This window comes from Bombina bombina, chromosome 7 (genome assembly GCF_027579735.1).
Source record: "Bombina bombina isolate aBomBom1 chromosome 7, aBomBom1.pri, whole genome shotgun sequence".
Classification (NCBI taxonomy): Eukaryota; Metazoa; Chordata; class Amphibia; order Anura; family Bombinatoridae; genus Bombina; species Bombina bombina.
The window spans coordinates 358,540,568-358,566,473 of NC_069505.1; the positions used below are offsets into that span (position 1 = coordinate 358,540,568).

Genomic DNA, 25,906 nt, shown 5'->3' on the forward strand with positions numbered 1-25,906 from the left:
AATAAATTACGGATTTCACTATGAGGCGCCATTTGTTTCTTTGATATAGTAATTTATCTAGCTGCCCAGAGTGTGATCAGGCTTTGATCCTTGTTATGGTGCGGTAGGAGTAAAGGAGTGAAATCCCACAGTAAATAAGGCTCTGTTATATTAAATGTCTAGGATACAGGTCAGCTGGGGCAGACCGGATTAAAAAAAAAAAGAAAAAAGGGGGGGGAACTAAAGAACCCTAATCGTTGCCACGGTGGTATAGTTTTGAAAGAGATCTATCCAATGTACCCAGTGTACTGCTAGCCTCTGGTATGAATGAGATCAAATGCCCAGAAATTATATCTTTCCTGACCCATATATATACCTGAACTTCTAACAAAAATAGACAGAAGAAACTTCACATTACATACCCAGTGGTGTATAAGATCTGCATCATAAACTTGCGGTTTTGTCATGTAGAGGAGTATCTGGTTTAGATAAGTGTTTGTATCGAGAGGCACTTCTTGAATCTATCGGGCATTATTCAGGGCTCATTTCAGCTATTATGTAGGGTTCTCTGTGATTCCCACCTGGGCTACTGATCAGTTGTATGAGCTGTAGTTGAACTGTCACCTTTGAAAGTTCGCACTATTACGCAGATCATAAAAACGGGCTTGCAGGCGTCCTTTATCTATACGACACTATTTCACTGTCCTGAGATCCAGCTGCGTCTACTTTTGTGTCTTGTGTGTAGATCCTTTGCTAGGAGCATGACGATCGCCCCCCGCACAGCATAGATGCAATGTGTCTCGCGATGTAGGTCCGAGTGATGCCGGCTGACCAAGTGGCTTTACTCCAGCATCGCGGGTTATCTCCTTATGGGAGAGTCTTAGTTGCCGCAGGTCATAACTGCTTTAGTCACCAACTTTTTAGGCAGCTGTTGTAAGCATTTAAATATAATATAGGTCACTCCATTGAGCTAACATGTATAAAATAGCTAGACGGTTGCTGGAGCTCACTCAAAGTGCGGCCATACTCTAGGCGGCCAACTCCGCCCTCCAGATTGTTCACTTTTTGATAATTGAGGTAAATCTGCATGTTTTAAATCAGGGAAGTTTAATTTTGACTATAGTGTCCCTTTGGGACAACTGTCCCATGATCTTCTTGGAAGGATAAAATAGGGCTTTAAACATTTTAGTTAAAATAAAAGTTCTCAGTTAGATGGTACTCTTTGCTATAATTTAAAGGGCTGACTTTAAACAAGAAAAATAATCCTACTAACTATAAAAAATGCATTATGAATATAAGCAACATACTACCTACAACTCATTCACCGGTATTGGCTTTTTGTTACCCATAAAGATAGATAATCTCTTTATTACCCATTCCCCACTTTTGCACAGCCAGCATGATTATATTAATATACTTTTTACCTCTGTGATTACCTTGTATCTAAACCTCTTTTGATAGACCCCTGATCACATAGCTATTTATTTATTAACTATTCACTTGCATTTTAGCCAATTAGTGCAGTGTCATCCACAACCGACGGGAGAGAGCACAATGTTATCTGTATGGCCCACATGAACTAACAGTCACCTGTTGTGAAAAGCAGATAAAAAAGGAATGTGATAAGAGGCTGTCTGTAGTGGCTTAGAAACAGGCAGAAATTTAAAGGTTTAAAATGTTATAAATACACTAAAGAAATGACTGGTTACTGGTACACTACAAAAAAATATATATTAATAAAAAAGGCCCTACACTGTCAGTACCTAAGATTTAAAGGTTTAAAGTGAAGGTAATACTTTGGTGAATGAAAGCCGGATTAGTCATTGCTGATGTGTGAAGAGAGGATTTCCAGGAGGGGGAAGCTGCTCTGGCTGTGAAAAGAAAAAAAAGGTAGGTTTTTGATCAAAACAGCTGCTTTGTAAACTTTGATGAATGAAAGTGCCCCTGTTTTTATTAGTATTTTTAAAAAACGGGCTTTCATTCATCAAAGCTTACCTTCACTTTAAATGTTATAAATTATATTAATATAACAATTTTTAATTAGAGTAGGGGGAAAATGGGGGATTTCTACACTACAAAAATAATATATATTAATAAAAAAGGCCCTACACTGTCAGTACCTAAGATTTAAAGGTTTAAATGTTATACATTATATATATATATATATATATATATATATATATATATATATATATATATATATATATATATATATACACACACACACAAGAGGACATATAAAGGGACTAGATAGCGCTGGTTGTATAGAGATGTAGTAGACAACGTTATAATGTGTAAAAAAAAACACAGCATAAAAAAAAAAACAGCATGAAAAGAATGAAAGGTTATGCACTAGGAATACCTATGACAATCAATAATACTGTGCATTTATATAGTATACAAGAGCTGTTTAAGTATTCCACAAACCGACTGTGGATATATGTGAAGTGCAGACTTACAAGATAGAACCTCAATCATATGAGGTAAGTGATCCACACATCAGGAAATTCCTCTCAGTGGTTTCAACTGGCTTTCTTGGATGTTGGTGAAACTTCAGATGATTAGCTTGCTGGTTTCCCTCTGCTTCCTTGGGTATGGGTGAAACTTCAGGCGGTTAGCACACCGATTTCCCTCGGCCTCTTTAAGTATGGTTCCTCTTAGGATAGGGTGGACATTCCAGCCGCATATGTGAGGGAAGAAAAGAGGCTCAAATAGTGTGATATTGTTTAAAAAATTTTAATACTTTATTCACACACATACACTCCTAAAAATGCCTGCTTTCATTAATTGTCCTCACAGATATGAGGTATAAGCACCGCGGTTAACACACACAGTGGTAGTAAAAGTGCAATCCTATTTCTGCAATTGTTCAATGAAATGGTTGTAAATGACAACAAACAAGTGAAGTCTTGGGTAAGTAAAAGTACACCGGGGTATCCGGTATTGAATCAGTCCGTTTCAGTTTTCTAGGTCTAACGCGTTTCAAAGGCTATACAATACTTCCTTCTTCTTCAGAGACTGATTTGTATCTGCACGGATGATCCATTTATTTCTGTGTAATCTCGCAGGTTTTTTTGTTAAGATTCTAAAGTGACTTCTCATTGGGCCAAATGCACACACCTCTCCTGACGTTTGTGAAAGAGATACTCATTGGTCTTAAACAGAGGTGTGTGATTTTGATGAAAAAACAAAAAGCCAATATTGACAAAATCCTGACACCCGCTGTATCAGCGGTACCAGTATGTCCCAATAGTTAATGTTTGAAATTTGTTTTTCTGGCTAACACCTAAATGAAGTGTACTAATAATGTTTGTAATATTCATAAAACGGAGCTTTCCGCTTATCTGAATGCCATATTCTAACCTTGACTAAAACCTGCATATTTAAACATATTTAAAATGCTTTTAAAAGAAACAGTCCAAATGAACATAAATTTGCAAAAAATTAAACATTCAAAATCTATACCCAAAATGGATTCATAGGAATTCAAAGAAAGCTCAGGACAAAACTTTTTCACAACAGGAGAAAGTAGATACATTATAAATACATCAATATCTTTGTATGTGATCATACAAAAAAATTATGTTTTCATAAGGGTCATATATGCTCCACTAAGGATACATATAGCAGTAACATATATATTCTCCCTGGAATTTTGAGCTATTAAAAAGTATATATAAATATATACATGTATACCTAAAAAGTCTGACACTTTCTCTTATTTTGAGGGAGATAAACCATAAATATGTATATGTACTTATAAGGATTGGAGAATGAATACAATCCCGGGAGACCGTACACACATATACCTCTGATCTATTTTTTGAGGGGCACAAAATCAATATATATATTGAGAAGGTGACCATAGATTTATAAAATAAAACATCTTTAAAAAAAAGCTATATTATTATCACAAATTGATTTCTTTAAAACGAAATTAAAATTGTTTTGTATTTAAATATAATCTAGTTAAAAGACTTCTTAAAAATATTAAAATGGTGTATAATTAAGAACAGATGATCAGATATATCTATATTTTTGTTATGTAATATTTAAACATGCCCTTTATTCCATTTGATATAATCTGTAAAATGATTAGGGCTGCAACCAACGATTATTTTCATAATCGATTAATCGGCCAATTATTTTTTCGATTAATCGACTAATCGGATAAAAGAGAATCAATAATAGTTTTCTATGTTTTAAATAAAATCCACATAATGAGTGTTACAAATATAAACTTCAGACTAAAACTTTACATTAACACAACTGTTTGTCCAATTTTTAAGCAGCAGAGCACAGTTTTATAATTAAACAAAACCACAAACTGTTTGAAAAGAGGTGGAACTAGAAAGAGTTAGACTATCACTGTTAATAACATTCTGTTACTCACTCTTTCAGAAACTTTGCATTGAAATGCAAAAATCTCAACATGTCCACATGCTTCTGGCTAAGGCTGGTTCTCTGTTTGCAGCTATATTTCCTGCAGCAGAGAAAAGGCTGTTGAGGTGTAAAAGTAGGTTTTTGCCAATTTCACCTAAGTGGGATATTTATCTTTGTTAGCTCTTCACCAATGCTAAGTGTTTTCTACCTTGGCAAGGGGCCTCTCAATAAAGTAACCCTTGACTTCATTCTAACATAAAAATATCTTGAATATCTATATGCAATGGTAAATAACCAGCTATAAGGTTAGGGGAAATATCTAGTCCGCTCTAAAAATAACGAATATATACTTATAAAGGTTGAATCTGGTACATATTATCACAATTTATTAAAAATATAAAAAAACAAAATCAAAAGCGCTAAGGACTGTATATATCAATAACAGGACAAAGCCTTACACATTTATTTATACAGTACATATAATCAGCAATAGCAAGCAATACGCTAATAATTGTGCAAACAGATAATAGTGCACATCAATTTAAATAACTCCCATCAATCTAGGGGCAAGGTGTAAACAACAAGCTTGGCACTATATCATGAAAAGCATAGTTCCAAATCACCAGATTTAATATAAACAATCCAAATGATGACTATAATATCTGGGTTGCACATAAGCCAGGGGTAGTTGTAAACGTATACTGTCCTGAAAAAGTGAAAAGTAGACATCCTTTAGGCTAAGGACATAACCATAAAACACAATACCATATGCAGGAGTTCATTGAAGTGAAGCAGCTGGTGTTGTGCACAGACCAACTAATTGCAAACCAACTAATCGATTATGAGAACCGTTGACAACTTTTCATAATCGATTATCATCGATTATGACGATTAGATGTTGCAGCTCTAAAAATGATTCTATTTCTACATTGCCTAGGTGACTCTAGATTATACTAGTACTGCCCCTAAATAATCACTTTAGTATGGTTCTAAAAATCTTTATCCTGCCTATAGAGACCTGACCATTTTTAAGTTTCTAAGAAGGCAGCAAGATCTATGTCCTTATTCAGACCATTCGGTGTTAATGTGTTCATGGTATGTATCCAAAACGTTTCTTTCTTACGTAGGGCAATGGTTCTATTCCCCCCACGTGTGTGAATTTTAACGTGTTCAATAATGGTGCCCTTTAGACATGAAGGATCTCTATTGTGGACATTTTTATAATGGAGAGATAAATTGTGTGTTGTCTCTCCTGTGGTAATGTTTGTCAGATGTTCTAATAGTCTTTTCTTATAGGGTCTGGTCGTTCTACCAATGTATTGTAGATTACAGCTGCATTGCAGCATATATACGACAAAGTCGGTTTTTCAATTGCATAGAGACTTAATATCAAACTCTTTACCAGTGTTTGTGGATTTAAATTTTTTTGTTGGTTTATGTCCATTCATATGATGAATGCATGCCTCACAGCTTTTTCGGTTGCACTTGAAGAAACCTACTGTTTGTTTCCCCAGCCAATTTGAATGGGTCAGCTTACTGTTTTTTAGCTGGCTCGTCGCCAGAACTGATTTTAAATTTTAATTTTTCTTGTATATTACTTTAGGATTCTCTTTCGTTATATCCTTCAAAAAAACATCCTTTTTCAAAATGTGCCAGTGTTTATTTAAAATTGTATTTATTTCTTGGGCACCCTCATTATATGTTGTAACTAGACTGCATGTGGAATAATTACCTCTTATCTTACGGTTTGATTCTTTTAACAGATTATTTCTTGGAATTTTTCTGGTTTTATTATCTGCATTTTTTAATGTATTATAATTGTATCCCTTTTTTAGAAACTTTTTCTTTAGACAGTTCGATTCTTTTTCGTAATCCTCCATTTTGGAGCAATTACGACGAATCCTCTGGAACTGTCCAAAAGGGATATTCTCAAACCATTTTGGACTGTGACCACTGCTGGCATGTAAATAGGCATTGCTATCTGTATCCTTTTTTTATAGTTTTGATAGGATCTTCTGGTCTTCATGATAAAACACTAGATCTAAAAATTCAATTTAATTTTTGTCGATTTTTTTGGTAAAATTTAAATTAAAAGTATTTTCATTAATAAAAGCAATAAAATCTTCTAAAATTTCATTTGTACCAGACCAGATTAAAATAATGTTGTCTATGAATCTACCCCAATAGACGATATATGGAAGGAAAGGATTGTTCTCCCAAATTTGGGTTTCCTCCCATGCCCCCATGTACAGGTTTGCGAAACTAGGGGCGAAGCGAACTATTTGAGCCTCTTTTCTTCCCTCACATATGCGGCTGGAATGTCCACCCTATCCTGAGAGGAACCATACTTAAAGAGGCCGAGGGAAATCGGTGTGCTAACCGCCTGAAGTTTCACCCATACCCAAGGAAGCAGAGGGAAACCAGCAAGCTAATCATCTGAAGTTTCACCAACATCCAAGAAAGCCAGTTGAAACCACTGAGAGGAATTTCCTGATGTGCGGATCACTTACCTCATATGATTGAGGTTCTATCTTGTAAGTCTGCATTTCACATATATCCACAATCGGTTTGTGGAATACTTAAACAGCTCTTGTATACTATATAAATGCACAGTATTATTGATTGTCATAGGTATTCCTAGTGCATAACCTTTCATTCTTTTCATGCTGTTTTTTTATGCAGTTTTTTTTTTACACTTTATAACGTTGTCTACTACATCTCTATACAACCAGCGCTATCTAGTCCCTTTATATGTCCTCTTGTTTATTTATATTTTGTGGTGAGGGAGTGCTGTGGAAGCTAGGGAGTTTCACTCTGTCTTATTGCAGCTCCCACTCTCCTTAAAGGGACAGCTGCTTTTTATGGTTGGTTTTTTGCTTCCAGGGGATTTCTGCCATCTAGTATTTATAAGTATACTCTCCTGTATATGTTTATATATATTTTTTGCCCATTCAGTTTAGCGCCTTTTTCTGTATCCGCTTCTAGTATCATATATATATTATATATATCTATATCAAAAGTCTATTTAGCCTGTAGCCCAGCACTCCAACCAGGTGGAGCAGCCACGACCTGGGTGCAATCTACAGAATCAATAAATGCAAATATCCATATAGAAGAAGGGCACTCTCGGGATTTATTTAGAAGATGAATACTTTCTTTATTTAGTAGAATCACTAATACATGGTTGACGTTTCGGCCCTCAGTTGGGCCTTCATCAGGACAAATAATAATCTGAAAGACAGACACTTAGAGGAATGCTAAAAACATGGATTTAACAAAACAAAACAGAAAGTGAAAAAAAAAAAAAAAAAAAAAAAAAAAAAAAAACACCTATCTAGCCACCACCAATCAAGATAAAAACTGACTAAACAGTCAGATGCAGGAATCATCAATAATCCAACAAAGGATAACCAAAGAACAATCAAAGAACAACCACACAAGAAAGTGGCACAAAAAGAAATCACACGAGTAACTAAGAGATGACAAGAATAACATGCTACAAACCACAATGATAGTGTATCCACATGTTCACAACTAGGCAATTTAACAGGGTATAACAGAGACAATGTATTCATTAATTAGCCCATAGTGTACAGCCACCAAACCTGATGCAAAACTGATAGAATATACCACCAAAAAGAAACGCTGACACATAAGCAGGCAGGCTGAACATAGGTGCTAATAATAGTTAGACAACAACAAGAAATGAACAGGTAACGTGCCCTAAGCGTGCCCCACATAGTAAGACTAGAGAGTGTAGGAGGCCACTAGTCCCCATAGTAAAAAAGGAACTAAATGCCATAACTAGCATATGCTTAAGTCAGTGTATGCTGTATAGACAGTATAACATGATTAAAAACTAATGGGAATAGGGATCCACATATCAAAATACCGCAAGCGATAAAGTGTGTGTGTTAAATACCAAGGGTTATCAGTGGCTAACCGGCTATGCATAAATCATATAATACTGTGTGAATCATAGCTGCTACACTGAACAGCATGTTCAATAATCCTAAGGGATAAACCCTGATAAGGAGTGAAACCGGGCCGTGGTAAATAAAATCAGAGCAGAACACAAATAGTATTTAAACATTAAGTACCTTACAACTGCCGAGTAGCAGAGATCTCAGATCCAGGACAAACGAGTGACGCTAGCCACAAAAGCACGCCATAAATAGGGGGAGTCATAGAACCAACCAGTGCGTGATAGGTTAAGCCCAGCCAACGCCTTGCGTTGTTATGGCAATCACACAGCAGTTTGCAAAAAGAATCCATGTATACTGAACATCAGTCCGACAGAGAAAAACAAAAGCCCGGCAAGCGTGATTGGAGAGCACACAATAACCCTTCGTTCTCAACCATTTCAGATAAACATTAGTAAGAAATGCGCATACCACACCGCAACTTAAAGAGTACAAATTAATCCAATGATCAGTACAAGGAGCAATTAGAGTAATACACACAACCACCGCTAGCTATAAAGCCACATAGAAAAAATGACCAAATAGTCTCTCATATGTGATAGATCAAGATCTAGTGACAATGATACGTGTTAATACCGGCCCATCAGGTACATCCACAATGAATGATGCCAATATGACATAATGTTCAAAGAGCAGACAATCTGCAAAAAAATGATATAAACTAATCAGCACCAAGAGGACACAGCAATACTCAGGACATGCAACTTAACGTCAGCAGTAACACGTGCACACACCAGGGTGTTCTGATTACATAGAACTGCAGCGGGACTAATGAGCACAAGAGCCCACACAGTACGCGACCGTATGTGGAGAGAATATATAGAATACCTAGTATTGCCAACGGCATCACACCAAGATAAAAACTGGCTAATAGTATGAATGTGGATAAAGATACCACATAGCAAAAAGTTCAAACATACAAAGTGGTAGACACAAGTAGCACGCAGAGTTGAACCTTTGCAACCCCAGTGTAAGCACTATATATACACAAAACAAAATATACAGGTATGCCTGGAACCTGCCAAAAAGCAGCGATCTTGAAACTGAGACAAGCACGTGACACTAGCCAAGAGGAACGCGGCTAAAACAGAGGGAGTCAAGGAACCAAAAGGTCCAGAACTAGAACAACACTAATGGTATAATGACACGCATACACTTGATAATAAAATGTACAGGGATACGGGAACCACTAAGCACACAATACTATAAGAAACACTAGCCCAGTCAGTGGTGGAGCGCACCAACACCCAGGGTATACATTCAACCCTACCAGGAACCAAAGATAGGTAAAGCCATATATGTCCCACCTTATCACTAGGTAGATGGCCAGATCAAAAGTCGAGCAAGGTAGTGAGATAATACAATACAACAAGACAAAACACACTAAGATAGTGAATGCTGTATGTTCAGAGCAGATGACTCGAGATGGGATCAAACTAAAAAATAACCATGCCAATATTCATAGTGACACCAACAAATACAGGACAAACAGTGAAAAAAGAGTAGAGTAGAATAAATAACAAAACAAAAACAAAAACAAGGAGTTTAAACAAGATCAAAAGAATACAGAGAAGTCCAAATGAGCATTAAGCCCATGTGGGCTCAGAGTGTTTAATCGATAGATCCATTTGGATTCACACTTTAACAGTTCTTGGTTGCGATCACCACCTCGTCTCAGGGGTACTACTGTGTCTATCAACATGGCACGGAGAGTGGCAATGGGATGTTTCTGCTCCAAAAAAATGCCTAGGCACAGGTTGGTCAGCCTGGTCATCCTTGAGAGCGGCTCTTATGGCAATTTTATGATTGGCCAGTCTCTCCCTGAAGGTGGTGCTTGTCTTTCCAATATAATAAAGGCCACAGGGGCAAGATAAGAGATAGACAACATATTGGGAAGTGCATGTGAGCCTGTGCCTAATTGTGTACATTTTAGTGGAACCCGGGTGATGAAATCTTTGGCCAGTGATCAAGGAACTGCAAGTGACGCAGCTTCCACACTTGTAGCAACCAGTTTTGGTTTGAGCAAGCCAGGTTCTGTTTCTGCGCCATTAGTCTGTTTTCATAAGCAGTGTTTTCAGGCTGGAGCCACTCTGGTGGACTACTCTGGGGGGTGAGAAATTTTCAAATGGGAGTGTCCGATCTTGATTGATGAGATGCCAATTGTCCCTAATGATATCAACAACCTGTTTGGTGGCTGGTGTGTAGCTGGTGATGAAGTTGATGGGTGTATTGGCCTCTACCTGGGCAACCTTAGGTTTTCTCTGCAAGAGAGAGCATTGTTTGTAACAACTGACTTCTTTCACAATGTCGGATACCATCTTAGAGCTGTAACCACGTTCAAGGAACTTTTTCTTCATGGACTCAACCTGGATGTCTCTCTGATCTTGTTCTGAAGTGTTGCGTAAAACTCTCATGAACTGTGATTTGATGATACCTCGTTTCAATTGCATGGGGTGATAGCTGCTGTTCAACAGAAGGGTGTTTCGATCCGTAGGTTTCGAGTAAAGGGTCGTTCTCAAAAAACAACCCTGATCAGCTTCACACTTGTATATGCATAAGTCCAAGAAGTGGATTTTTTGAGAGTCACATTCACTCTTAAGGACAATGGATTCTTCAGCCATGTAAATTGTTGTATCCAGGATATCAGTTCAGTTTGTGTGCCCCCCCATATGACCAACAAATCATCAATATACCTGCGATATAAGAGTACATGGGGGTTTCTATCTTTGAAAATATATAACCCCTCAAACCAGGCCATGAATAAGTTGGCATATGAGGGGGCCATACTGGAACCCATTGCAGTCCCCACCAGTTGAAGGTAGAAAGTATCCTCAAACCGGAAATAGTTGTGTTGTAGGCAGAGTAAAAGCCAATCCAGGAGGACTTCAATGGGTGGACCATCGTAGGTGTTACTTGCGATGAGAACTTGTCTAGTGGCAATTTTGGCTGTGCAAAGCTGGGGAATAGGTAGTAAAGGCGTTATCTATCGTTTTAAACTCTTAACAATTTTGGTGTTGACTGTCCCTTTAATTATACAGATTACTGATCTGCTGAGTTATGCATGAGTGTAAGATAAGGAAAAACAGCTTCTGATAAAATTTGTATACAGCTCTTAATTATTTCTTAAAGACGCTGCTGAGCATCATAAAATCATGTACTCAAGAGGGGGCGGAGCCTACTCTCAAAGCGGCAAGACGTGTCTTAGTGAAGCTCTCTGAAATCAAGAAGACTTCTTTTAAGATTATTCATAGTAAACCTACTAAACATCACACTACTTTGACACTTTGGACTTCTATATTGCTTGAATCTGGATTTCATAGGAAAGTACTTGAAGAGCTACTAACAACCCACCTAATTCGCATAGAGGAGGAGATACACAGTACAACTCAACATGCCTATGGGTCAAAATCCGATATGGAACATTCTGCTGAGGTCCTGCCGATATTAGCAGATCAGAGGCCACACTTACCATACATGCCGACAGAACCTGAACACCGGATCGCTCTGGCACACATGTATGGAGCAGACACCCCTGCGGTGAGTCTGCCGAGATCCGGAGTCATTCTAGAGGCTCCTGCTACAGATGTGACTAAGAGAGCCTTCACTGATCCAATAGATATTAATCTAGATCCCCTACCTGAAGAGTTCAGCTGCCATGGGGATGAATTGCCGGAGAGCTCACAGGGCGACGCTGGGCGCCCCTGCAGTGAGAGGGGCGGTAGATCTAAGTCATACAATTACACTTCTCAACAGTACCTTGATGCGGTAGATGAAATGATCACTCACGTACCCACTGCTGAGACTCACAGTTCTTGGATTCCACACCTAACCTTGGCTGCATTTCTACTCCTGGACAGGCTGCAGCTACATGATGGGTCTTGCCAGAAGGTGTTGAGAATGTCAGTTTGGTCCGTCTATAGCGGCTACCCACCCCAGAAGTATAATAATATGATCATAACTGAGCCATGGAGCCCCAGATTATCGACTGTGAAAAACGGTAAAATGGGAATAGGCTGACATTTTAGTTTAAATTTAAGGCCAGATAATATTATTATTGCCGCAAAGATTCTAAATATCCTCCCAGTACCCACTACTATAACTCAGAGCAGATTACACCCGGCTGCTATCCTTTCTAATGACGATCTCACGATCAGAGAACTAAAGACTTCATGGGACTACTTAAATCCTATTTGGGGACTAAAAGACATGTTTAGCATTATTTTCTCTTTTTTTTTTATTATTGTTGTTCGTTACTCATACTGTTTCATATTTAGTCACACACATGGTTGATTGTTGGCCTTTTTGGAAAGAAGATTGTACATGCTGGGATCTGGGACTTTGTTTCTTAGACATCTTCTGTTTTACTGGTGCACTGTTTCTGTGGTCATTTATATTATAACACCAATGGTGTAACATCTTTGCCTAGACATATGTGCAGATGACTTTCACTGTTTTACTTGAATACATCTAACCATACCACACCCTAGTGATTTTTTCCTAGCATGCAGCAAGCACTATAATGGAGTTTATAGTAATTGCAAGATCAGGAGCTGCCCCTAAGCCTAGTTTATATGTCAAATCCTTATTGCCATCATCACCTGGTCCATATGTTATTTTCTATATTCGATAAAATGGATTGTTTTTCCACTATACAATATCCTCCCCCACTGCCATTACCTTTTTTGATGTTGCTACATCATTAGCGGCCGTAGTGATGTGGCACACTGTAAATGCTTTAATTTTGGAGGTGGGGAGTCCTTATTTTATCCTGCTTCTGTTTTTAATCTAAAATGAGAGGAGAAATAACCAATCCGAAGTGTAATATTATAATATAGGATTAGCTCTATTATAATAGATATTATTAGCTACATTACACTAAAAGAGCCCTACCCTACTATGGGTTGGGTTGATATTCCTTACCGGTAGCCATACAAGGGATTGTTAGACTCATCAATAATCAGTCTCTACACACGTCTCACTTGATCAGTTGGACGCCCTGCTATGTACATATGGTTTGGGCATTTAATGCTGTTTAAGTTACTTACTAACCCCATGTTACTAGCCTTTTCTAAGGCGATACATTTTACTTATAGGCCATTGCTCAATCACATCTCCACGTGGTAGGATCATCATTACCTATCGCTGAATGTGTACACTTACTCTCTCAATAACTCCAGAACCCATATACCCACATAGTCTACCAATCATTAAATCTCTAACTCAAAAAGCTCTAAGGCCCAAAAGAGGCCTGAACAATTTAAACTATAGTACTCCCTAAGTGCAATATACATATTAATAGAAGTCCAAAAGTGGCTTCCTTTTTAGAAGGGAGATATATAAATATATTAGTTTATAATGTTAAAAATGAGGTTATGTTATAAATTATTTGCTCTATATCCCCTAGTCAAGCATTGTGTGTTAAATAGTCATATTTTGTGGTTTCACCACTTGGCAATGTAATAGCTGTGATATGTATGTGCTTATATAGGACAGTCATACCATTGTTTTCTGTATCTTGCTTGCGATTTTGTATTTGATTTTCAGAAGCAAATAATGCTTGTGTCTGTATCCTTTCAACCTCAATAAAAAATTATATAATAAAAAAAAAAAAAAATCATGTACTCAAGTCCATTAAAAGATATTTATAGAAGAGTATGCAAAAATGAGATTAAGAAAACTGCTGCACTTCACAAATTAATAAACCATGTGACAAACTCGAAGAATATAATTTCAGAAAATACATCTTTTGGTGACACGCAGAATACTGCTGAATGCTGTTAAAGTCACTTTCCTCGGTGCCACTAGAGTTCTCAACTATGTCTTGTTTAGCACAAACCTCTCCAGCAGGATAAATGTTTGATGATAAAGCTTCTATCAGTGCTCAGTAGTTAAATGTACCCATTGAATTATAAGACTTTTACAGAATTAATTTTAAAAGGGACATGAAACTCAAAATTAAACTTATAGCCAAGATAGAGGAAACAATTTTAAGAGACTTTACAATGTGCAACCTTACTTTGTTCTCTTGGTATCCTTTGTTAAAATGCATAGCTAGATAGGGTTAGGAACAACAGGCACTACTGGCAGCTAGCTGATGATTGGTAGCTAATCACATATACCTGTTGTCATTGGCTATCCAAATGTGTTCACCTAGCTCCCAGTAGTGTATTGCTGTCCTGGATCTATGTTAAACTCCTTTGCAGGTGTGAAACACAGTTATAAGTTATATGAAAGCAACAGTGTAAGGATAAAAATGCTCTGACACATTAGAGCATTTTCTTTTTGCACTTTTATGTTCCTTTAAAGGTACATTTTAGTAATATGTTAGAGTGTGTCATTTTTGCCTATTTGCTTTGGAACTATGTGATTGTAGGGAGGGGGTGGATCCCTACACTACAGAAAAAAGAACACTTGGAGGGGGAGGGAGGTCCCTACACTAAATAAATGACTGGTTAATTAGAGTAGGAGGGACATGGGGGATTTCTACACTACAAAAAAAAAAAATATATATATGTTGATAAAAACATAATTTATGCAAAAACCTGATAAATTAATTTATTTTAGATTGGCAAGAGTCCATGAGCTAGTGACGTATGGGATAGTAATACCCAAGATGTGGAACTCCACAGAAGAGTCACTAGAAAGGGAGGAATAAAAATAATAACAGCCATTTTCCACTGACAAAATTAATCCACAACCCAAAATATAGGTTTATTCTCATAAATGAAAAGAAAAAACTTAAACATAAGCAGAGGAATCAAACTGAAACAGCTGCCTGAAGAACTTTTCTACCAAAAACTGCTTCTGAGGAAGCAAATACATCAAAACGGTAGAATTTAGTAAATGTTTGCAAAGAAGACCAAGTTGCTGCTTTGCAAATCTGATCAACTGAAGCTTCATTCTTAAAAGCCCACGAAGTGGAAACTGATCTAGTAGAATGAGCTGTGATTCTCTGAGGTAGGGCCTGACCTGACTCCAAATAAGCCTAATGAATCAAAAGCTTTAACCAAAATGCCAAGGAAAAGGCAAAAGCCTTCCGACCTTTCCTATAACCAGAAAAGACAACATTTCAGATTTCCTGAAATCTTTAGTAGCTTCAACATAATATTTCAAAGCTCTTACAACATCAAAAGAATGTAAGGATCTCTCCAAACAATTTTTAGGATTAGGACACAAAGAAGGAACAACAATTTCTCTATTAATGTTGTTAGAATTCACAACCTTAGGTAGAAATTTAAATGAAGTCCGCAAAACTGTCTTATCCTGATGGAAAATCAGAAAAGGAGATTTACAAGAAAGAGCAGACAATTCGGAAACTCTTCTAGCAGAAGAGATTGCCAAAAGAAACAGCAATTTCCAAGAAAGTAATTTAATGTCCAAAGAATGCATAGGGTCAAAGCCTGTAAAGCCTTCAAAACCAAATTAAGACTCCAAGGAGGAGAGATTGATTTAATGACAGGTTTGATACAGACCAAAGCCTGTACAAAACATTGAATATCAGAAAGCTTAGCAATTTTTATGTGAAATAAAAACAGAAAGGAGCAGAGATTTGTCCCTTCAAGGAACTTGCAGACAGACCTTTATCCAAACCATCCTGAAGAAGCTGTAAAATTCTAGGAATTCTAAAAGAATTCCAGGAGAATTTATGAGAAGAACACCATAAAATATAAGACTTCCAAACTCGATAATAAATCTTCCTAGAAACAGATGTACGAGCCTGTAACACAGTATTAATCACTGAGTCAGAGAAACCTCTATGACTAAGCACTAGGCGTTCAATTTCCATACCTTCAAATTTAATGATTTGAGATCCTGATGGAAAATCGGACCTTGAGACAGAAGGTCTGATCTTAAAGGAAGTGGCCAAGGTTGGCAACTGGACATCCAAACAAGATCTGCATACCAAAACCTGTGAGGTAATGCTGGAGTTACCAGCAACACAAACGATTGTTCCATGATGATCTTGAAAATCACTCTTGGAAGAACTAGAGGCAGGAAGATATAAGCAGGTTGTTAACACCAAGGAACTGCTAACACATCCACCGCCTCCGCCTGAGGATCCCTGGACCTGGACAGGTACCTGGTAAGTTTCTTGTTTAGATGGGAAGCCATCAGATCTATTTCTGGAAGACCCCACATCTGAACAATCTGAAAAAACACATCTGGATGGAGCGAACACTCCCTCGGATGTAAAGTCTGATGGCTGAGATAATCCGCCACAGTTGTGATATTGTCTGTCTGAAAACAAGAAGAGCCCTGAAAATAGCACGGAGTTCTTTTTTTTTTTTTTTTTTTTTTTTTTTATTTGAGGTTCATGTAAAGGCATACAACATTGCATAGTTAGATTCTTATGTCACATGAGATAAAATATCAGTTTTACAAGGAGTATTGACCACAAAAATTGGATTACAAAAAAAAAAAACGAAACACAAGGCTAATAATATATGTACCATGTGAACATTATGTAAATGGAGTGCCTGTCACCTAGGGACCTTCTAAATGATACAGTACAGTAGGTCTCTCTTGGACCTTCTAACCTAAACAGAAATATTTGAGTAAAAGAAGGTGTTTTCAAACCTAGGGGATCACTTATGGGTCTCAAATGATAAACCTCATTTTTATAATGCTTTATATCATGCATAACAAATAAATTTAAAACATTTTTCTTGTAACTCAATAGGCCACTATTGGGCCAAATTGAAATATTAACTCAAGGTAGGAGAGAAAAAATTATTTTAGCACGGTCAATTTGTAGGTAATGTTGAGAGTTATAATAAGGGTTGCGGCATAGGCAAGAAAAGCCACATATTTAGTTCTCCTTAACAAGGGGACACATTATAGATTGGGGGGGGGGGGAGGGGAGAATATATATGTAGTAGGTTATATGAATTAAATGAGCAGGCTATAGCCATACGGAGCAATGTTGCTTTATATAGCAGTACATGGGTATATGAGACCCTGAGGAAATGCTAGGAAGGAATGAGTGACATATGGGGCTAATAGCTTATCTAGTGTAGATTATGATGGGGAATGATGGTGGGATGGAGGGGGTAAGTTCAATACAGCAATAAATAACAGGCTCTGATCTTGTAAAGTTACATAACCATATATACACAGCATCAGAGACATATAAGGGAAAAATAGAAATAAATTAAGCGCATATTGGCCTAGAGTGGTACCAAGATTTGTGTTCACAAAACTGAAAGACTAAAAAAGTCTAGCTATCTACTGGGAGTGGATAAGCACACCAGAAGTTGATATAGTATTATTATAGTGGAGGGAGGGAGGTGACTATAGAAGCATGGTATGTAGCTTATAGGCCAATGACGTTAGATAGGTTACACAAGTGACTTAAGTATTCCATTTATATTAAAAGGGTAGTGTTGCCTCAATACGAATTTGTTGAAACTGCTGTCGGGGTATGGGCCCTATACCCCAGAACAGGTACCTGTTCTAAACAATAAAAGAGTGTTATTACAAGAGGCAGCACTTAGAAAATTTAGCCGAATAGCAATCCTCCAATCCAGCCATAACTCCTATAGCTGCATTTATAATGTTAGATTAGTAGTTAAGAGACCTAAGTAAATGTAGAAAAATAAAGTATAGGAGAACATAATATAAATCTATGCTCTCTGTGGTGCAGCTAACTGAAAAACCAGGGTAAAAAAAATTCTAGATGAAATTAGTACTCCAACCCACCTGTATAGAACTCTAGTAATGCATTAGGCAAAGGGTAGCATTAACTTTAAAGTGTTATTACGAGAGGCAGCACTAAAAACACTGAGCCAATTAGCAATTCTCTTATCAAGCCATAGCTCCTATAACTGCGTTTATAACGTTAGGTTAGTAGTTAAGGGACCTAAGTATACATAGATAAATAAAGCATATTAGAACATAATATAAATCTATACTCTCTGTGATATAGTTAACTTGATAACCAGGGTAAGAAATTCAGCATGAAATCAGTACTCCAACCCACCTGCATAGAACCCTAGTAATGCATTGGGCAAAATGTAGCATTAAAGTTAAATATGAACCATCTAATGAACTCTAGAGGCCTCTCTTGGGCTTCAAACATATGCAAAATTAAACAGCTAGCGAAGGTTAATATGGGGTAAGGGAGACCACATCTGTGCCACAAAACAAACCTCCTTTTTATATTGTTGCCATTTGAGATTTCTAATCTAATATAAACTACCTAAATGAGCTTTCCAACCTAACAAAACAAACCTAAAAACATGTGCATATTAATAATAATAATACTTAACAGCATGAAAGTTTCCTAGGTATTGTGTAAGTGCTTCAATCTGATCACAATCTATAAGCATATAGATGTATGCAGTGAAACTAAGTAAAGCAGCTTCATAAACACTGGGCTAGGGGTCGTGGGAGGGATATAAGTAATAAAAAAAAGGTGAACTGTAAAGGCACCGAAACTTTGCAAAATCATGGTCTCTACTGTCTCTAATATATATATATGAAGACCGAAAGTGCCAAAGTCAATAAACCTTTAACCTAGTCAACCAACTCCGGCACGACAGTATCCATAGCGTTCCGGGAGCCCCTCATCTTGTAGGCTAATGAAAGCCTTAAGCGTGAACAGTAAGTTGAAGTCCCCATCCGTGCTGCGTAGGCAATGCTGGGTGAGGCTCTCCAAATGAGGAGATAGTCCCAAGCGCATAAGGCAAGAGTCCCTCCGAGTAGCTGCTCCTCTAAACCGATCTGTCCTCGGCTGGTCCCAAGGGACCCTGTATATCCCGCTACAAGACACCAGGTCCTTCACCGGTAGTCTGTGATCAGCCGCATCGGATGACACTCTAGTTAGGCTGCAACTGCTTAGGAGTTGTGAGCGTTCAGACGTGTACGTTTTGTCCCCTGCGTCCGCCTCAGACACACACGATGCCGCCATTCTATAATTCACTCCCAGGGTGTTTTGTATCTGGTGCTTCTTAGGCGGCGGACTCTGCAAGCCCACAGCCCCCCTATTCTCCAGAACAGGTGTGAGTAAGTAGGCAGTGTGGGTTGCTATTGTCGCTGCTGGCTGCTGAAACTCCGCCATAGGTTGGCATCTAAGCATAGCTCCACATCCATCTAGGAACTTATGCATCTGTTCCACAATGCTCTCTGCGTCCTCCATGATGAGATAGGTTAACGGTCCCCTCAGATGGGGGTTAAATATAATAGCCTTTGGTTAATGTTGCTCCCAGCTGGAAGTGCCAGTTAGGCCGCAAGATGGCTGCTTTAGACCACGCAGTTGGTTGTAACGCATCAGGGTTGTGGGGTTCTGTGTATGATGTATTCCTTACTTTAAAAGTGGACGTTGAGAACGGCTGTGATTTCAGGTCATTATCAGTAGTTTTAATAAAAGAGTAGATGGACCCAGACGGTCGCTAATTTTGTTTGCTGTATATATTATAGTTGGAGCTGCTGAGAGGTGCGACCGTCTGGTTTGAAAGTTGGCTCCGCCCCCCAATAGCACGGAGTTCTAAAATATTGATTGGTAACCTCGCCTCTTGAGATTTCCAAACCCCTTGTGCTGTCAGAGATCCACAGACAGCTTCCCAACCTGAAAGAATTGCATCTGTTGTGATCACAGACCAGGTTGGACAAACAAAAGAGGCCCCTTGAACTATACGATGGTGATCTAACCACCAAGTCAGAGAGAGTCGAACATTGGGATTTAAGGATATTAATTGTGATATCTTTGTATAATCCCTGCACCATTGATTCAGCATACAAAGCTGGAGAGGTCTCAAATGAAAACGAGCAAAGGGGATCGTGTCCAATGCTGCAGTCATGAGACCTAAAACTTCCATGCACATAGCTACTGAAGGGAATGATTGAGACTGAAGGTATCGACACTCTGAAACCAATTTTAATCGCCTCTTGTCTGTTAGAGACAGACTCATGGACACTGAATCGATCTGGAAACCAAAAAAGGTGACCCTTGTCTGAGGAATCAAGGAACTTTTTTGGTAAATTAATCCTCCAACCATGTCTTTGAAGAAACAACACTAGTTGATTTGTGTGAGATTCTGCAGAATGTAAAGACTGAGCCAGTACCAAGATAGCGTCCAAATAAGGAAACACCGCAATACCCCGTTCTCTGATTACAGAGAGTAGGGCACCGGGAACCTTTGAAAAGATTCTTGGAGCTGTCGCTAGGCCAAATGGAAGAGCGACAAATTGGTAATGCTTGTCTAGAAAAGAGAATCTCAGAAACTGAAAATGGTCTGGATGAATCGGAATATGAAGATATGCATCCTGTAAGTCTATCGTGGACATATAATGACCTTGCTGAACAAAAAGGCATAATTTTCTTTCTTTGGGAAGATGAATAGATTTGAATAAAACCCCAGACCCTGTTCGTGAAACGGAACTGGTATGATTACCCCTGAAAGCTCCAGGTCTGAAACACATTTCAGAAAAGCCTGAGCCTTTACTGGATTTGCTGGGATGTGTGAGAGAAATAATCTTCTCACAGGAGGTCTTACTCTGAATCCTATTCAGTACCCTTGAGAGACAATACTCTGAATCCATAGATTTTGGACAGAATCTGCCGAAATATTTTGGAAGAATCTTAATCTGCCCCCTACCAGCTGAGCTGGAATGAGGGCCGCACCTTCATGCAGATTTGGGGGCTGTTTTGGTTTCTTAAACGGCTTGGATTTATTCCAACTTGAAGAAGGTTTCCAATTGGAACCAGATTCTTTGGGGAAGGATTGGGTTTCTGTTCCTTATTTTGTCGAAAGGAACGAAAACGGTTAGAAGCTTTAGATTTACCCTTAGGTCTTTTATCCTGAGGCAAAAAAACTCCCTTCCCCCCAGTGACAGTTGAAATAATTGAATCCAACTGAGAACCAAATAAATGTTTACCTTGGAAAGAAAGAGATAGTAATCTAGATTTAGATACCATATCAGCATGCCAAGATTTAAGCCACAAAGCTCTTCTAGCTAAAATAGCTAAAGACATAGATTTAACATCAATTTTGATGATTTCAAAAATGGCATCACAGATAAAATGATTAGCATGTTGAAGCAAGCGAACAATGCTAGACAAGTCAGGATCTGTTTCCTGTTGCACTAAACTTTCCAACCAAAAAGTTGATGCAGCTGCAACATCAGCCAAAGAAATGGCAGGCTTGAGAAGATAGCCAGAATATAAATAAGCTTTCCTTAGATAAGATTCAAGTTTCCTATCTAAAGGGTCCTTAAAGGAAGTACTATCTTCCATAGGAATAGTAGTACGTTTGGCAAGAGTAGAAATAGCCCTATCAACTCTGGGGATCTTTTCCCAAAACTCCAAAACTAACTGCTATTCCATTCCTTAGAAATCATATCAGAAATAGCATCAGGAATTGGAAAAACCTCTGGATTAACCACAGGATGTTTATAAACATAGTTTAAACGTTTACTAGTTTTAATATAAAGAGGACTAGTTCCTCAATATCCAATGTAATTAACAAGGAACGAATATACTCCATTTTAAATAAGTACATTTGTCAGTGTCAATGTCTGAGGTAGGATCTTCTGAATCAGATAGATCCTCATCAGAGGAGGATAATTCAGTATGTTGTTGGTCATTTGAAATTTCATCAACTTTATGAGAAGTTTTAAAAGACCTTTTACGTTTATTAGAAGGCGGGATAGCAGACAAAGCCTTCTGAATCGCATCAGCAACAAAATATTTTATATTCACATGAATATCATGAACATTAGATGTTGAAGGAACAACAGGCATTGTACTATTACTGATGGATACATTCTCTGCATGTAAAAGCTTATCATGACAACTATTACATACCACAGCTGGACATATAATCTCCACACATGTACAACAAATACACTTAGCTTTGGTAGAACTGTTATCATGCAGCAGGGTTCCAACAGTGGTTTCTGAGACAGGATCAGATTGAGACATCTTGCAAATGTAAGAGAAAAAAACAACATATAAAGCAAAATTATCAATTTCCTTATATGGCAGTTTCAAGAATCGGAAAATTATCAATTTCCTTATATGCAGTTTCAAGAATGGGAAAAAATGCAAACAGCATAGCCCTCTGACATACAAAAAAGGCAAGAGTCACATAGGAATGTGGTTTTAAATAATGAAATTATTTGGCTCCAAGTATGACGCACAACGCGAAATGACATTTTTTGGCGCTAACAACATCCGGAAATGACACACTCGCGTCATTGCAGATGCAACGTTGTGTAAAGAACCCAGCGTCAACTAAGAGGCCGGAAATTACTAACTTGCGTCACCGGACGTACCTTCTCGCCAAAAAAATTATTGCGCCAAGAATGACGTAATTTATTACCTCAGCATGTTTGTGCCTCGCGAGCCTAATTTTGCCCGCGAAAATTAAATGAAATAAGCAGTCCATTTGAAAAAAAGACTAAACCCCAGGTAAGAAAAATATTTTCCTAAATGTTTTCCCAAGTCTGCAAAAGGAAATATACATAAACCTGACTCATGGCAAATATAAGTACAATACATATATTTAGAAATTTATATTAATACATAAAGTGCCATAGCTGAGAGTGTCTTATGTAATGAAAACATACTTACCGAAAGACACCCATCCACATATAGCAGATAGCCACACCAGTACTAAAACAGTTATCAGTAGAGGTAATGGAATATGAGAGTATATCGTCAATCTGAAAAGGGAGGTAGGAGATGAATCTCTACGACCGATAACAAAGGACCTATGAAATAGATTTCTCGCGAGGAAAAACATTGCATTCAATAGGTGATACTCCCTTCACATCACTCTGACATTCACTGTACTCTGAGAGGAATCGGGCTTCAAAATGCTGAGAAGCTCATATCAACGTAGAAATCTTAGCACAGACTTACTTCACCACCTCCATAGGAGGCAAAGTTTGTAAAAACTGAATTGTGGGTGTGGTGAGGGGTGTATTTATAGGCATTTTGAGGTTTGGGAAACTTTGCCCCTCCTGGTAGGATTGTAAATTCCATACGTCACTAGCTCATGGACTCTTGCCAATTACATGAAAGAAAAGGCCCTACACTGTCAGTACCTAAGATGGTAGTGACCAGTGGAAGGGGAGGGACAATTAGAGAGCTGTTTCTATGGGATCAGGGAGGTGGGAGGGTGAGAAGGGTTCCTGCTTACACTACAGAAAAAAAATATGTAAATCAATAAAATAAAAAGTCCTATACTCCATACTGGCTGCCAGTACCTAAATTGGTGGTGACATGCTTGAGCAAATTGGACCATATATTTTACATTACAATGCTGCTTTGAGCTATACAGCTATAAAAGGATTTAAAGGGGCAGCAAACACCTTGCAATTACACAATGTTTTTGATGTCTTTCTATATAATAACATACTAGCCAAGTCTCAACATTACTAAAACAAATTGCCTTATTTGGAGGACCCAATCCAGGTTTGAGTCTGTAGACAACAAGGGTAGTAAAAGCCCATTATGTTAGCAAAAAGTGCATTGTTTTAAAGCTTTTGGAAAGATATGTAGTAGGGTTAGCATAAATAATTAGTGTACATTTCAATGTCTAAGAAATAGCATATCCACAATTTTCAGAACTAAATTACATGAAAAGGAGGCAAAATAAATAATAAAAAAGTATAATGCAAAGTTGTTTTAATAAACACATAGCTAGACATTTATAATGAAATTTCAAGGATTTTATAGACCCTTTAATAAAACTAAACAAGACCACCAGAACAAAGTGTAACAAATGGCAGAAGGTTGAGAACTAATGCACATCTAGTTGATTCATGGAACAACCTCCCAATAGATGTGATAAGGTAAAATATTGTTATGAAGTCTAGAAATGTCTGGGAAGACATACAAAGCTAAATACAATTGATGTGTTTTTCTCACCACACTATCATTCTACACAGATTCTTATGCAAAGCATAAATCACTGCAATAAATGATGTAATATATAAATATCATATTCTACCATGCCCCCTACAGGATAAAACACACTTACTTTATGCTTATCTGTATGATGAAGAATTATTTTCCCCTCACTATCATTTAACACTTCTCCAAAATAATTACTCCTGGTACTATTCTGGTATTTGTTTTACTGTCCAAAATCTGCAATTGTGCAATGATCTGCAGTGCTGCTTTATTAGACATTATACTATAGTACATAGTTTTTTGTCTCTCACCTTAACCCTTTTGCCTTGAATCTCCAGTGTCTTCATGGTAAAGTCAACCCCGATAGTATTTCCCTGTCGTTCCACGAACACGCCAGTTTTGAACTTCTGTACCACACAGGTTTTACCAACCCCTGCATCCCCAATGAGTACAATCTTAAACAGAAAATCATAGTAATCATCTGAGTCCAGTGGGGCAGAAGTGGGTGAATGAGACATGCCCTAGCTTGAGCGAGCCTCTTCTGTAACCCAACAGCCAGTCTATTCCGACATGCACACAAGGGTTAAAGTTATATGAAACGAAAAAAAAACTTTAATGTTGTTACAAATGACGTGGAGTTTAAGCACCTGCGGAACTCTTTCACATGCCTACTAGCCTTCCCCAAGTCCCAAGCCGAGGCATTACTGTACATTGCCTGAATGAAAAACATAGAAAGTAATAGAAGAGTTTCATATAAGCTGCCTTGCAGATGCCTGAAGGACCCATGCATGTTAAAAAAAAAAAAAAAAAAAAAACTCATGGGAAGCAGTCCGTTTTTAATGAGTCACAGTACTGTGTGTTACCGGGCAGAAAGAGGTGGGAATTGGATGACAAAGTTTTGTTCTCATCACCAGATGACACAGCATTTCAGGACGACATTGAAACTGTGTCAAAAGGCTTCCTGCACGTAGTCAGACACTACTAGATTGTTTACTGTGTATATCAGCAAGAATTACACAATGTTAAAATCTGAGTTTAATGTTCTAAATTTTCTTGGCCATACAGCATTATTTTACTTTAAATTGTGTTTGTTTCTCTAGGAACAATAGGGGAGACATATTTTGGGGTGTAAAATCAGGTACAGGGGGAGTGGAAAAGGACATAACTTTTAAAATTGCCAGAAAAAAAATCTACTACTCATTTGAAGTTCAGACTAAGTGCTATTGCATAGTCTCAGACATCTCAACTCTCCCTGAAGTTCAGGGAGTCTCCCTGATTGTAATAGCGACTCCCTGATGCCAGCAAATGGAATGCAATCTCCCTGAAGCTCCAAGTACCATGATCCAATGTGACCCAAATCTGGAAAAGTGTTTCTTTAAGCAATGCCTTTAGTTGCTGGGACGTTATAGAACCCTTAAAGGGACAGTCAAGTAAAAAAAAAAAAACTTTCATGATTTAAATAGGGCATGTAATTTTAAACAACATTCCAATTTACTTTTATTACCAATTTTGCTTTGTTCTCTTGATATTCTTAGTTGAAAGCTAAACCTAGGAGGTTCATAAGCTAATTTCTTAGACCTTGAAGGCCGCCTCTAATCTGAAAGCATTTTGACAGTTTTTCACCACTAGAGGGCGTTAGTTCATGTGTTTCATATAGATAACATTGAGCTCAGGCACGTGAAGCTCCGAGGAGCAAGAACTA

At 37.8% G+C, this 25,906-nt stretch overlaps 1 protein-coding gene across 1 annotated transcript in view; it reads right to left on the reverse strand.

Annotated features, from left to right (window-relative positions):
• RAB43 (RAB43, member RAS oncogene family) overlaps positions 1-24,884 on the reverse strand; it is a 491,120-nt gene extending 466,236 nt beyond the window's left edge. The window contains exon 1 of the mRNA XM_053721045.1: positions 24,516-24,884. Within this exon, the coding sequence (XP_053577020.1) occupies positions 24,516-24,722 (207 nt within the window). The 5' untranslated portion in view covers positions 24,723-24,884. The remainder of the gene's footprint in view (positions 1-24,515) is intronic.
• Positions 24,885-25,906: the final 1,022 nt, after the last annotated feature.